General features: G+C 56.0%; 1 protein-coding gene across 3 annotated transcripts in view; it reads left to right on the top strand.

Moving 5' to 3' along the window:
- Syn3 (synapsin III) overlaps positions 1–15,315 on the top strand; it is a 312,814-nt gene that overhangs the window by 61,687 nt on the left and 235,812 nt on the right. For all 3 annotated transcript variants that reach the window (XM_005374650.1, XM_013519163.1, XM_005374651.2), the window contains exon 4: positions 12,172–12,263. In XM_005374650.1, the coding sequence (XP_005374707.1) occupies positions 12,172–12,263 (92 nt within the window). The remainder of the gene's footprint in view (positions 1–12,171; positions 12,264–15,315) is intronic.

Genomic DNA, 15,315 nt, shown 5'->3' with positions numbered 1-15,315 from the left:
CTCCTCCTGGGAGTCATTGCTGCCACCACTGCTGGGCGCTGTCCCCAAGGAAAGACACGGTCACTGCGTGCTCTGAGGCAAAGCAGGTGTGAAGTGGGGGAGGAGTCCTGGCTGTCACTACTGGGCCACTGGTGCCGGGCTCCTCGCGCTCCTCCTGCGCCCCTTCCGTCCGGGCTTCCCCACTCTGGGGGGGGATATTCTCGGGCACGGACTGCTGTGGACCAGGTCTCCGGAACGAGGCGACGGATGAGGGGCACCCCCAAGCCTGTGCGGTCGGAAGGGCTCCACAGCCATCAGTGGTCACTGGACGTTGGGTGGCGACATGAGCCAGGGGTGGCACTGGCTCCACCAGTGTAGACAGACCCCTGCCTGCCTCTGCCTCTTGATCCAGGGTACACCGGCCTCGAGCTGTCACCTGCCGTCCCCATTGGCGAGGTTCAGAGCAGCTCCGGGCCCCCCTCACTGCTGGCCCCGCTTAGAGCTCCTGGGCCACACGGAGAAGGGGCGCACCTGGGAGGAAAGGAACCTTCCAAACCCAGGCCCGCAGAGGAGAAGCTGTCTGCCAGGGAACAGGCGGGCTACCCGGGTAGGTGAGAGCGTGCCTTCTTGGGGAGCCATTCCGAGCGCTTCAGAGGGGCGACCCCTGCTACCTGAGGCCTCAAGCCCTGAGCAGAAGAAGCCTGCAGGGCTTGCAAATCAGCTCGGAGGGAGACACGAGCTGTGTCTTGTCTCAGGGCTCCCAGCGCCTGCTCCAAAACAAACACCCCGCTCCCCCGGCAGGCCTGGGCTTCCTCCGCTTGCTCTTAGAAACTCCGTGTGTGCGCTGCTTCAGACAGGCGCCAGCACATGAGGCCCTTTCAACGCGACTGAGAGCAGATGGGCCCGGCTGTTCCATCGTTTCAGAAACCCACGAGAGGCGTGCTGAGCCCTGTCCCCAGGAAGCAGGGCCACCAGAGAGCGAGGCCCCTGGTCTGTCAGGTGTGTGAGCTGGGCAGGAAGTGTCCCCTTGTGCAGCCAGGCCGGCGCTGCCTTTGCGGAGCCCTGGGCAGCCCTGGAGGGGACGGCCTGTGCTCCTCCTCCCGCTACCAGGCCGACCGTGACCCTGTGCGACCTGCTTTTCTCCAGAGGCGCAGGCTCATGCCCTGAGCACGGAAGTCCTTCCCGGGCCCTAGGCATGGTGGGACCCAACCTCTGGGGTCTGTCACCGCCCTGTCTTCCTGGCTCTCTCTGCCCTGGCCCCCTGGCCGCCTTGCTGGTCCTTCAAATCGAGGACGGAGATAACGAGTGCAGGTGAGGACGCAGAGACCTGGGCCCCTGTGCATTGCTAGCAGGAGGAGAGGGAGGCGCAGCCCCTGTGAACAGGGTGGTGTCGCCTCGAAAAACTAGACCTAAATGACCACGTCGCCCAGGCGTTCCCCTGCTGCATGTTACACAAGAGGGCCAGAAGCAAAGACTGAGCAGGGCTTTGCACACCCGTGTTCATAGCATCATTCACAACAGCCCGAAGCTGGAGACAAGCCACGTGTCCATCAACAGATGAACAGATGAGCCAAGTGTGGTATATCTATGCCGTGGAATACTACTCAGCTCTCAAAAAGAGGGAGATTCCAACACAGGCTGCAACACACATGAGCCATGGAAATGTCACCCTAAGTGAAACGGTGGACCCAGGGGTCGGTGCTGTCTGATTCCAATTACCTGAGATACTGGAGTTGGCAAAGCCGCACAGACGTGAAGCAGAATAGAAGCCACCAAGTGCTGGGGTGGGGGTGATTGTCGCTTTTTCCAGGGATGAGGAAGAAATTCTGGAGATGGCGGCAGTGACGGCTGCACAGCTCAGTGCCGCCAGATGGTGCCCGAAGGGAGTCAACCTGAGGGGTCGGTGTGGGCCGGCCGGGAGTCAGACTGGGGCCCGGGGTGGGAGGCGAGGGCAGGAGGCCGCAGAGACCACGTCGCAGGACCTGGAGCGCAGAGGCTGGGTTTTCTGCCCGTGTGCTGTTTGAAGTTGCTGCTCGTGCCTCTGCTCTGCCTGGGTCTCTCCTGCTGCAAGCACCCCGAGGAAGTGGGAAGCCGTGCACGCAGGTGTTCCTGAGAGGGATTTCACGGCTTCGCCCAGCGCAGCTTCCTCCTCGTGGTGTGCGTGCAGTGAGGGCGGGATCTGGACAGCTCCCTCGGGCTCGGGAGGGCCCCGCTCTTCCTCGTGTCCATCCCATTCCTGGTTCCTAAGCAGCCCCAGACTTGAGGAGGGAGAGCAACCAGGTCGAAGTCCCACTGAGACCCAGCAGCCCTGCAGCCCCTCCCTCAGGCAGACCTCGCTGGGCAGCCCTGCTAAGAGGCAGTGGCCGGGCATGGTCGTGCACACCTGTAATCCCAGCACTCCGGAGGCTGAGGCAGGAGGATCGTTCTGAATGCGAGACCAGCCTGGGTTACAAAGTGAACCACTGTCTCAAAAAGACAAAAAAAAAAAAAAAAAAAATACAGTCACAGCTAGGAAAGAAGCAAGCAGGACAGAACTGGAGTTCCTCCGGCGGACTGGCATGGACAGAAGAGAGCTGCAGAGAGAAAGGTGGGTCTGGGGCCCAGCCATTAAGGGCTGTGGAGAGGAGAGGGGGCTCAGCAGACAAGCTCCCAGCTCGCGGGCTCTGGGCTGCGGGTGGAGAGGCCCGGACAGCGAGCAGCTGGTCTGCCCAGGGCAGACACGGCTCGGTATCCTGGGTGTTGGATGGGCGGCTCTGCTCTGCAGGCATGAGAGGGGCTGTGCACGGGGTGAGAGCCCGCAGGCTGCGCCTCCTCCTGTGGACAGAGTGTCCAGCTCCGCCTTTCCGTCTCTCCCCTGCAAGCCGAGTCCCCGAGCCCGTGTTCAGGAGCACACTCCTCAGGCTTGGGGAGCACCTGCGCTCTTGGGGTGCATCCCAGGAGTGACCGGAAGCTCCCAGCTCTTATCCGTCACCCTCGGATTCCAGCCCACCCTGTCAGCCAGACCCGCTCTCGCCTTTGTCAGGAACTCGGGCCCCTGCGACTGCAGCCAGAGGCCTCCGCCAGGGCCGAGCCGCTGCCCTCCGCCCTCGCATCCGGGCCCTGTGGGCATCCAGCCGCGTCTCTCCCGTTGATGCGGCACCCTAACAGCCCCTCAGCTCACAGCCGTGAAGAGACCTGACCGTCACCGCATCGGGTCCTCCATGCCGTCGTCACCACAGGCGGAATCGCTTAGCGCCTCGAGACGTGGACCTGAGCGTCCAGTGGCAAAACACACTGGCCTGGTACCCGTAGGCAGGAGGCCGAATGCATGCCATCTCCCCGTGTGTGTGCACACGCATGTGTGCGTACTTGTGTTCTCGGAACTGGGCAGGAGTTCAGATACAGTCATGTGCATCTATCTGTGGTCCAGGGAGCCCTGGAAGAGACTGCTGTAGATGACGGACTTCCACGGTGTCTCCCCCCAACAGTGCCTGGCACCTCGAAGAAGTGCCTCCGGGGGCCAGTTCTTATAAGCAGAGCTGTTCCCTTTCTCTGCAGCCCTTAGGGCTTCCCAGTGCCCCCAGTACACACACACACACACACACACACACACACACGTCTACCCCTTGTCCACGAACCTGTGAAAATTCATCCCAAAAGGGGCTTTGCCGATGTGATTACAGTCTCAGGCCTTGGAACAGGGTGAGCTGCCCAGGAGCAGCCAATTTGCCCAGCTAACTACCGAGGCCCTGGGAAGCAGGGAACTTTTACCAGCTGGACAGACATGCGGCAGAATGGGAAGCCGGAAAATTCCAGGACAGGACTTGGTCTGCCAGTCCTACTATGGGTCTACAGGCAGAGCAGCATCCTGGGATAAGGAAGACAGTCGTGAGTAGCCCACACGGAGGCAGGGGTCTCGTCCTGTGTGCAGAGAACCCAGCTCGGCCTACAGCCCGAGTGCCTTGCAGTGATTTCTACCTGGAGCCTCCCTGTGAGGGCCCAGCCGGCTACTCCGTGGTTTTGCCTCATGAGACATGAGCAAAGAACCCACTGAGCTGCCCTGATCCCTGACCTGCAGGGAAGCAGGGGAGGCATCCCAGAGATCAGAGGATTGGCCCAGCATGCCATGGGGCGATGCTCAGGTCTGTGCAGGGATGCAGGGTCTGCAGGTGCAGCAGGATCTCCAGGCCAGCTCAGCTCCGCGCCTCTGTGTCCCCACCACACACGACTTCCTGCCGTTCCATTGGCCCCTGGTTCCCATCTGAGGATGGAAACTTAGCTTGGCCTTTTTCCCCCTCTGCCTGGAGACAGCCTTGTCCACCTGGCAGTGGGCTTTCCAGAGGCAAGTTGCTGGCCATGTCGCACCCGACGTCCATGGCCTCAAAGGTAGCACATGCTGCAACACCTACCGTATGCCCAGAGCTGGGTGTAAAGCGGTGAACAGCTGTCTGATGATATGACCTTGCCCAGCATTCTCTCCTCAGCGGTGTGCTGAGGAAATGGCTTGTTCCTCGGTCATAACCGCAGGAACCTGATGGAGAAAGATATCGTAGGAAAGCGGGAAGTTGGCCAGCCTCGGAGACACACTCCTGTCTTCCCCAGGCTAGCAGGCTGAGGCAGGAGATGGCAAGCAGGAACCCAGCCTGGGACACTCAGGGACTTAGTGCGAGCCTTCTCAAAAAAGGGAAGTAAGTATAAATTTCAAAAAGGGACCATGGAGTTAACTGACCCCATTGGTCATAGCTCTTTCATTTTAAAGAAGAAGAGAATTAAAGAGGAGAAAGAATGAGAGGTTTTTCTAACGCCGTATACTCAGCGTCAAATCCAAGATCTATCCCTGGTCCCCAGAATTCAAGACCAGTCTCTTTCTACTGTTTTTTCATTTTCAGTGTACATGTTTAATAAAAGTTTTAAATAGGCAGGAAAATTTAGTCGAGTACTTTTCAGTTATCATTTGAAACAGTGTCGGAAATCTTCCCCAACTGGTTTTAACCAGGGTAGCAAAATAGCAAGATATCTGGACACATGCCTAAATTTAATCCCAGCACTCAGGAAGCTGAGGCAGGAGGATTATTGCAAGTTTAAGGCCAGCCTGGGCTACATAGTGAGCTCAAGGCCAGCCGCATCTACATAATGAGACCCTGCCTCAGAAAACAAAAGCAAAACAACAACAAAATAGGAGGAGCCTGTGGGTGCTGCATACAGCCTATCCATATGGAGCCGAGGATTAGCACCTCCCTGTCTTTATTGGTGTCCTCAGGTAATAGCCTATGAAAGGAGACATTTGCTCTCCTAAGGCAGAATCTTGACAGTCTAAATTAAATGCCAGTAATCTTCATTTTCCAGAGCAGTACAGTATGGGATTTTTTTTTCTGTTGAAAATAAAGGAAACAAGCTCTTAGTTGCCCCTGATAGCAACAAATAAGCAAAAATAATGCAAATGAGGCAGTAGGCTCAAGTTCTCAGCGAGGTGGAAAAGAAGTTAAATAATTGTGTTTAGAACTGGCCCGAGACTGCAGGTACCAGTGTGCTTTCCCAGTCTTGGATACAGCACCTGACACCCACAGCTCAAAGGGGGAGAGCTTCAATTTAGCTCCCAGTTCTGGGGGCCCAGCCCACGGTCAGCTGGCCCCAAGGCAGAAGCAGTGTGGTGGGAAGCACCTGGCAGAGGACAGACGCTCACACCCTGGCAGCCAGGAAGCAGAGTGAAGGGAGGAGCCAGGGAGGGGACACACACAGCCCCAGCACCTCACCTCTCCCAACAGGCCCGCCTCTTCACAGCGCAGCCCTCTGCGAGCCCACCCATGGATGAATCTGTGGGTTCGTACAGTACCCCATGGTCCAGCCGCCTGCCCGGAGCCCCACCTCTGAGCACAGGAGCCTTGGGGGACACCTGCGTGTGGACCCTAAGGCTCGAAGCTCATGTATAAAGCCAAGAGAAGTCTCAACGGTGCCCGAGCATGGCGATAGTGGAGTGTCAGAGCGCCCTTCCCTAGCACGGGGCCTCCCAGACCGTGGTTTGGGTGCAGTCCCGAGAGCGGGAGAACACACTGCGGCCGGCTGTGTCCTAAGGGAGACGTGATCCGTCACTCGGGACAGAGCCTTCACGGGCTCCTGGTTGCCTGCGTCCGTGCGTGCCCTGGAGTGGGTGTACAGGAAGACGTCGGATCTGATGCCGGGGGAGCGGACCAAGAGCGCTCATCCTAGGTGTCTTCGGTCGGCTCCCCCGCAGCTGGATTGGGTTGCTTCCCACTTGAAATATGGTGCCACCTCATGTCCAGACTCCCGCCAAGCTGGTCACTGAGACGGCTTGGCACAGGCTCGAGGAGAGACAGCAGATCCACAGAGAGGAGCCGAGGGTTTCGAGACGGATGCCGCAGACAGGGTGCCGGTGACTGGCAAGGCCGTCGGCGTGGCTGTGCTGAGGAAGAGTGGCCATCTCAGCCCACGGGGCCAAACGTGAACAGCCACACAGGAAAACTCAGCCTCGAGTCCTGTCGCCCGTCACATATTTAAAATTAATTCTGGAGGGTTTATAGACTTCATTGTGGAGTATAAACAGCAAAGCTTTTAGCAAGAAATATTGAAGAATGTCTACACGATCTTGGAATAGGCAAAAATTTAGGCAAAATACAATAAAAACATTTACCTGTAAAAACTTCTTAAATTATACTTCAGGACAGACGTGGTGGCACACGCCTGTAATCCCAGCCCTTGGGAGGAGGAGGCAAGTTCAAGGCTAGCCTGGGCTACACAGTGAGTTTGAAGCCAGCCTGAACTACCCAGTGAGAGCCTGTCTCAAAAAACAATTAATTAATTAATTAAATTTACTCCATACATATGTGTGTATTCTTTATTTTAAAATTTATGAAAGTAAAAACCACAGAATAGAAGATATTTGCAATTAATAGACTCAGCAAAAAGTCTGTCGAGAACATATTTTTAATTCTTCTCACCAAGTAATGAGAGAGGCACAAACCAAAACAGAAATATGGATAAAAGAAAGAGGACTGCCTCCAAGAGGCTGCCTGAACTTGCAGCTAGCAATGAACCATCAGCGTCATTCAGCACCAAAGAAACGCAAACCTGAGCTGCCGTGTGCGGCCACGGCCAGGACCCACGAGAGCAGCACAGACCGAGAACACCGACAGCGCCAAGCGTGGAAGAGCACCCAGAGCAGCGGAAGTCTGTGTCGCTGACAGATACGTGGATTTGCCAAAACACTGGGGAAGTCTTCATCGCCTTTTTCCAAAGGTGAATGACCACCACCCCTGACCCGCAGTGTCACGCCTCGGTGTGTCCCCCAGGGAAGTGGCTGAGTCCCTCCACCACCCGAGGTGCATGGCAGTATACCTAGCAGCTCTCTTCTTAGGATCAACCGACTAGAAAGAGCCCCGTGTCCAGCGTGGGCAGAAGGAATAAATATATTATTATCCTATGTTCAGATGGAAAACAGCAGGGAAAGAAAAAACAAAGGCTGCTCACCACCACAGCAAGGACGGATCTCAGAGACAGGGCAGAGAGAAAGAAGGCAGATACCAGAGTTCGCAGGACAGGCTCCGTCCTCTGAGGCTCTGTGGCATGGAACGTGCCCGTGGAGAGGCCGCCGCGGTGAGGTTGGCAGGAGCCGGGTCGGACGGGTTCGCGGCTCTGGAAAAGTTCCCTGTCTTGATCCGGGGACTTATTACACAGAGTAAGAGAATTAAAGTGCATCAAGCTGCGAGCGCACAATTTGTGCACACTGCTACATTGATTTCATCCCTGCTTTACTTCTGTCTTTGAGGCACTGCACTGGGGCTTGCAGTCTGCACATCTAAGTCAGCAGCAGCGGCCTTCAGCTATCACTGTTCCGCTCCACATGCTGGTGAGAACTTCTCAGCAGCACGTCCCGCTCCAGTCCCGACCCTGGGGCCCCTGCTACGCAATTTTACTTCCACAAACACTATAAATTCCCGTCATACAGTGCTACATTTTGCTTTAAACAGCTAAATATCTTTCATGGAGTTTTCAAACAAACTGATTTACATTTACCCTCATGTCTGCTGTATCTAGGGGTGCGTGTACACGCGTGTGTGCGTGTTTGTGTGTGTTGATAGAGGGTATCACTGACCTTCTGCCAGAAGAACTTCCTACAGCGTTTCTGGGATTTGCAGTCAGGTCTGACGTTCATTGAGAACGTCTCTCCTGTTGTTAGCAGGGAGCCGTTCTGGGCCTAATGCCCCAGGTGTGCGTTCTTTCGTTTCTCCTCTTGGTATTTGAAAGAAGTTGCTCCCTGTCTTCTCATTCGCTGTTTTCTACCAAGATGTTGGCTGAAATTCTCATCTTTGTTCTCTTTATGCAAAGCACGTTGATCCCCATCACTGTGTTAGAGGGCTTTTCTCTTCGTCACTGCTTTCTTAGGAAGCTGACTATGTGCCTTGTGAGATTTTCTTTGTTTCTTCTACATATGGTTCACTGACTCTCTCGGATCTGTGGGATTTGCGTTTTCATCAACTACGGAAAAATTACAATCATTTCTCTTCAAGTATCTGCTTCCTCCCCACTTCTCCTGGGACCTCCGCATTCCTGTGTTAGACTTTGATATTGCTCCGTACTCATAGAGGCTCTATTGTTTTTCTAAATGTGTTTTTGCTTCTTGCTTCATTTGGGGTAGTTTTTATTGCTTTGTCCTTGCGCGTACCGGCATTTTCTTCTGTTGAATTTACTGTGAATCCCGCCAGTGCATTTCCTTTCTCAGATATTCTGTTTCCTTAATTTCTGTAAGTTCCATTTTCCACTTTTGCAGTGTTTTTCTCTTTTCGCCTCATCGCACAAATGTCTCCCTCTGTACTCTAGAAAGCATGAAGGATATTTCTCAGAGTTATCCCAACTTCCTCTCCCTTCCGGACTTGTTCCTGCTGGTTGGCTTCTGCTTACTAGGGTGGTATTTTCCTGCCTCTCTGCCTGCCTTGCTGTCTGTGGCTGGATGTCCTAACTTTTAAATCGGGAATGCTGTGCGCTGGGTTTTGCTCTATTCCTGAGTAAGTTTGAGCCATTCACAGCTTGCCTCTAAGCTTCTCAGGGCAGAGCTAGATAGAATAGTCAGTCACTCCAGCTTGCCTAGGACCACAGAAATTCCCAGGATGTGGAACTTGTAGTTTAAAACTGGGGCCGAGGGGCGCCTGGAATTGGGACCTTCAGTTCTCAGGCTGAGCAACCCCAGGGCAGACCAGGCGCACTGATGGCCCTGCGGTCCCCAGGCAGGATTTAGCCTGGGGGTCTTAGTCTCATTACTGTGTTTTGAGTGCTGTGCTCCTGTGAGGAGTCTTCACCCGCTGACCCCGTGAACTGGACCCCCCAGCCCCGAGCGGGCTAGCAGATTGCAGAGCTGGAGTTTCCCCAGCTTCTCCCCAGGGCTGGAGTCACTTCCTTCCCTCCGTGCTTAGATCAGTAACCAGCCAAGGACTTGCAGAGCTGCCCCACGCGGGGTCTTTCTGTGCTGCTCTGTGCCCTGGACCTAAGCTCCGCGTCCTTGGCTCATGAGACTTCGGGGCTGTGTTTCCGTGCCGCTGTCCTCCAGGGCAGTCACAGGTCATTTTGACTGCTTCGCCCTCCCAGAACACTGTCGTGCAGGGGCTAGCAGCTGATACTCAGCGGTTTCCTCCTCATTAGCAACGGGAAGAGAAATATCCTTGCTTCCTCAGCGTAGCTGTAAGCGCAGCCCTTCCTCCACATTATATATATGCTGTAAATACCCAGAGGGGTGCTGTGCTCCTGGTTGCACCATTTTTGATGCCTTCATTTTGCTGCTGCTAAGACATTGTGACAAGTAGTGACAGAGACACTCGTGTCTCAGCCTTGGGCAAGTTCTTTCTCTCTCTCTCTCTCTCTCACACACACACACACACACACACAGCCTTGAACCCTCACAAAGACCTATAAGGATTAAGTACAGTAAGTTCATTGTCTATTTTAGCAGTGTAACCCCTGATACACAGAGCAGGCAGTGGAACGGTGCCCGGCGCACATTTGGGCCCGGCCGCTCCAGCCTGCATGTGTCCATTCTGCTGCCTGACGAGCCCCGCTGAGGAGGAATTCCGTCCCAAACAGCTGAAGCCCGAACGATCGTGCGATCACAAGGTTAAATCATGCAGGAGACCGCAGGGGCGCTGATGATCCTGGAGGTCGATCCAGGGCCCCCCTTTCTTCCTGCTCACACACTTACTGCCCTGCAGCCCGACATGCAGCTCCTGCTGGCTCGTAAGCCGTGGCCAGGAAGTAAGCCTGGACCCCGAGTGGCCAAGATGAGCCTTTGCTTGGTGCCGGGCTCAGTGTGTTTTCATCCGGGGATCTTTTCCTGTCAGGCAGGGGAATGGCCCCTGGCTCTACCTCCGAGACTCCAGCCGAGCTCGCTCCCTGTCTGCAGCCCCGTGGTGGCCGGCTCTCCTGCTTTGCAGCTGTCTTTTAACCCCTTCTCTGTGCCACACACAAGCGGCACCACAAGTCTCTGTGGTCTGGCCAGTCGGGTGTTTTGAACTTGATGGGGCTGAACTCGGAGGCAGAGTCATTACCTCCACTTACCGACCTGGACTCGCTGGGAGCCGCCTTCCTCCACCCGCCAGCGGGTAATGCGGTTGTCAGTCAGAGCAAGGGTGAGAGGGCGATGGTGTCTGGGGAGGGCGCCGGGTCTTTGCTCATACTTGAGCTAAATGACTCCAGGGGGAGAGATTTGAAAGGCATGGAAGGAAGTTCTCATCCCGGTAAACTCATTTTTCTCCTTAACCGAGTTATTTTTTTTTTTTTTTTTTGGTTTTTCTCCGGTACCGGGAACCGAACTCACGACCTTGTGCTTGCCAGGCAGGCGCTTTTGCCGCTGAGCTAAATCCCCAGCCCCCGAGTTATTTTTAAGTCCCTAAAATTCCTAGTCATGCTCCGCCTAAGCTGAACTGGGAGGCAGTGAGGTGCAACAGCTAAGAGCCAGGCTCCGGGGTGGACCCTGCGCTGGGGTCGGGCTCTGCTGCCTCCCGCCCGGTACAAGCCAGGTGTCTGGTTCATACCTCGAGTCCCCAGCTGGACACTGGAAGATTAAAGGGCCTGGCACACATCGGACGCTTAGGCTGTGTTGCACACGGCGCTTCACACGTGTGGGCTGTCGTGTGTGTCACAGACAGGAAACGCCCTTGGCCTCTGCTGTGCTCGGGCACCGACGGGTGCCGTGCCGTGCAGTGACGGTGTCACAGGTCCCTGTCACCGCCCCAAACTCCTGTGCTGAAGTTGTAGCTCCCTGGCCCCTCAGAAGGCGGCCTCGCTTGGAGACGGCTCTTTAAAGAGAAGATCAGGTTGGCACAAGATCACTGACATGCAGGTGCGGGGATTGGTGTCCCCTAGAGGGGAACGTGGGGTCCAGGGATCGAGTAGAAAGACGGGGGAGAGGTGGGGGGAACCCCACGCAGGAGTGGGCACAGGCGGCAGAGACTCATGAACGCTGTTCACACAGATCAACAAGCAAGAGCCGACCCGAAAAACCCGGAGGCAGCGTGGCAGCTGGCTGGGGAGGAGCCCGTGCCCTGCCTTTCTCAGCAATCTCCCGCACATTGTCCATCCTTCTCCCCACTCCCCCCGCTTTCCCTTTCCACCTCACTCTGCTCTCCTGCGCTTCCCTGATGCAACTAGCAGAAAGTACAGTCCCACACGTACACTAAAGACAGCCACGCTGAAGGGCAGTGAGAGATTCTCAGGGATTCTCGGGAGGGGACGTCATTCCTGCATCCTGGGTCGCATCCTGACGCCATCAGCTGTGACCAGCTTGGGGAGGGAGGGATGCTGGGCAGCCGCCTGGAGGGGGTGCTGTGGCCCTGAGCCTCGAAGCCACCACACCGCCGCACGGCCCCAGGCAGCAGACATCTGTCAGAAACATGCTGTCGACGGCGCTGGGCATCACAGAGTTATGGAGCTGCGTGGCTCCTCCCCCTTCCAGGGGTCAGAAGTGACGGGGTGAGACGCCTAGTTCGCGGGTGAGAGACCTGAGCGATGTTGTCTTTCACCCACTGTGTGACCTCGAACACGTCACAGGCCCCTGTGCACCTCCTCGTCCTGTCTGTCAGGCGGGGCTCAAACGGCCTTGCTGAGGTGACGTAAGGCCTACTGCGCGGGGACATGTGGGTACTGAGCACGTATTGGCAGTCGTCACTGCCGAGTGTGACAGACCCTTTTTCTGTGCGCTTTCTCCCCCAGGCGGAGTTCTCCGAGTTGAACCTGGCTGCCTATGTCACCGGGGGCTGCATGGTGGACATGCAGGTGGTGAGGAACGGCACCAAGGTGGTGAGGTAAGTGGGACGGTGGCCCGGGGACCTTCTGAGAGCTTCAGGCCCCCAATTCCTGCAGGGCATCTGCCCCAGGAGGTCCAGGTGTCACCCGGATGCCCATGGCTGGGCAGCGACTGTGGTGTCTGGAGCGAAGGCCCGGAGTGAGGACCTGGGCTCCACTCTGGCTGTGTGGCTTTGTCCTCTGCATCCTCTGCAGCATGGCTACAGCAGCGCCTCACTGGGGCTTCGATGTTTGCGTCAGCTCCCATGGGGGAGGCCCGGGTCATCCCGAGGGGTGGTGAACTCGGGGGTCTGAGGGGAGGCACTGGACTCCACTTCCCACGGTGCACAGGCTGAGGTTCCGTCTCCCGACTACCAGACCTGAGAGTACCGGGCAGGACAGGGGCGAAGGGGATTCTTCACAGGCAGAAATGACAGCGCGCGCGGGGCCTTGGGGCGGGAGGCTGTGTGTGCAGCCTCGAGGCACCAGGAACAACACTCGTGCACTGGGCTTTACGAGGGTTTGCGGATTCGGGAGGGTGGGAGAGTGAACCCGGGGCCCGGTGGTGTTGGAGCAGGATGAGCCGTCCTCCTCAGGGACCTGGGAGGAGACGCAAGCTTAGGGCAGGAAACAAACACTCTGCTCTCGAGCACAGGCCAACCGTGCAGCCCACTTGGCAGACGGTGGCCATTCGGTTAATTCAGAAATCACTTTTTGAGCGCCCACTCAGGACCAAGAGAGACATGCCACGGCTTTCTGTATGCAGTAACAGTGGCCAGATTATTGGGATCCCTGTGTCCACTGAAGCCAACTTAAAAGTGGATTCCGTCGTTACAATGGGTAAACACCGTCAAAGGGCTGGCATGACAACAGGGGTTACCAGGAGGAGAATGTCAGGACAGTGGACCCCAGCGCGATAAATGAACACAAAAGCCACCTGTGTACTGGGAATTTTACTACATCAGACACATCTGAAATGCATTGTAATAGCCCAGGGAGGGTCAGGGCTGCTTCCAGTGCAGTGCTGATGCGGGCCCTCCCCAGGCTGTGAGGAGTGGGAAATGCAGGAGCTGGCGAGACACCCAGAAGCACCGCTGCTGTCCTCACAGCACAGTCAGAGGGGCGTCGAGAGGACCTAGCAGGGGCCCTGTGGCAGGAAATGATTCTTTCAGGAAGATACCAAATCACCAAACCAGAAGCACTGGCAATCCCAAGCAGGATAAACCAAAGCGCTCTAGGCCAGGACACAGTCCCGGAACTTCAGAAAGACAAACATCTCAACACAGGCAGAGAAGACTGCTGTCTTCATCATCCCAACAGAGCCGGGCAGTGACTCCGGCTGGCGTGCTGACAGGACTCATCGGAAGAGGACACAGTCGTTCACTCCTGACCTGATGGAGCCCCTCACTGAGGGAGCTGTGAGGCTCAGGTCTAAGCCCAGGGGAAACGGCTGGGTGAACACAGAGCCACGTGTTATGGTTCATGTCTGGATGTCCCCCAAAGCCTCATGCAGTCATGGGCGGGCTTCTGGAGTTTGTGACTGATCCATGGTCCAATGCTGGAATTATGGATGTGAGTGCTACACCCGCCCTGGGGCGGGCAGTTTGCATACAGTGTAAGGGAGGGAAAGAGGCTTGCTCTTTCAGCTGCCACTCCTCCCTTTTGCTCCTGTTGCTCTTGCGTTTTCCACCACCATGAACGGTTGCCCTCTGCCATGTGCCACGCTGCCTTGGAGCCAGCCGAGTATGGACGGAATCCTCCACAGACTGTGCAACAAATAAACCTTTCCTTCCTTAATTCTGGCTGTCAGGTATTTTGTCTTGGAGACGAGAGAAAAGTAATGAGACACCTGGCAAGGCGAGAAGGGCAGGTTGTTGGGCACCACCCCCAGAGACGACACAGAACCCCCTGAGGCCAGGAGTTGCACAGAGGGCGGAGGCAGGGGGGCGGGACGGTGGTGGAGGTGCTGTCCAGGAAGAAAGTGCTCACTGACCACGCATGGGCTCTGAGGAGTGGAGATGCAGGAGGTGATTTCTAGGGGGTGACTTAAAATGAAGAGGAGGTCGCACCCCCACACAACAGGTCAGAAACAGAGAAAGGAGAGGAGGGTCAGAAACAGAGAAAGGAGAGGAAAACCACACCGGGCAGAGTGGTAAGTAACCGCGTGAGGCTGTGGCCTGAAGCCCGGACACCCGTTAGGCTGGTGCCACCGGGTGCTCGTTGGGCAGTGCAGAGCAGTGCAGAGCAGATGGTCTTCGCCTGCCAGCAGGCCTGGCCAGGGCACCATGCGTGTGTCTGCATCCACCACCCGCCTGCTCCCAGGCCTCAGCCGGCCCCCACCCGGTGCTCAGCACCTGAGGACAGAGCAGGGAGGCAGTGGAACCTGGAAAATGCATTCCCACCCCGCGTGCCTCCTGTGCTGTGGTCGCTGCCAGCCTTGGGGGCGCCCCCTCATGGTTATTGTAAGAACTGCAGCCTCCAGAGGACCCTGGGGGTGGTTACATGAAGCTGTCCCAGTGACTAGTAATTACATTAATAGGCCAGACACTCTAATTAAAGAACAGGGCTGTCTAAAACTGTAAATCTAAAACATTCAACTGTGTCCCATTCAAGTAACATAAAACATGACAATATAAAAGTTTAAAAGCCTAGCTGGGTGTGCTGGCATAATCCTATATTCCCAGCTCAGGGGAAGCTGAGGCAGAAGGATCACAAGTTGGAACCAGCCTGGGCTACATGGTGAGTTCAAGGCCAGGCTGAACTGCACAGCGAGACCTTGTCTCAAAAACAAAAACAAAAAACAAAAATGAGAAAAAAAGTCAAAGGATGGGAGAATATGGCACAAAACTACTGGATAAAGAAAGCGAGCTGGGTGTGGTGGCACACTCAGGAGGCTGAGGCAGGAGGATCGTTGTGAGTTTGAGACCAGCCTGGGCTATAGAGTGAGCTCAAGTCCAGCCTGAACTGCATAGCAAGACCCTGTCTCAAAAGGACAAAATAAAAAAAAAAAAGCAAGCAAGCTTCTGCAGCTGCATTAATACAAGGGGAAAAAGACTTCCAGCTGACATGCAT

The sequence above is a fragment of the Chinchilla lanigera genome, unplaced genomic scaffold (assembly GCF_000276665.1).
Source record: "Chinchilla lanigera isolate Chin_1 unplaced genomic scaffold, ChiLan1.0 scaffold00004, whole genome shotgun sequence".
Lineage (NCBI taxonomy): Eukaryota > Metazoa > Chordata > Mammalia > Rodentia > Chinchillidae > Chinchilla > Chinchilla lanigera.
Note: the sequence above shows the minus strand (reverse complement) of the source record. Positions and strands in the feature narration are given on the sequence as shown.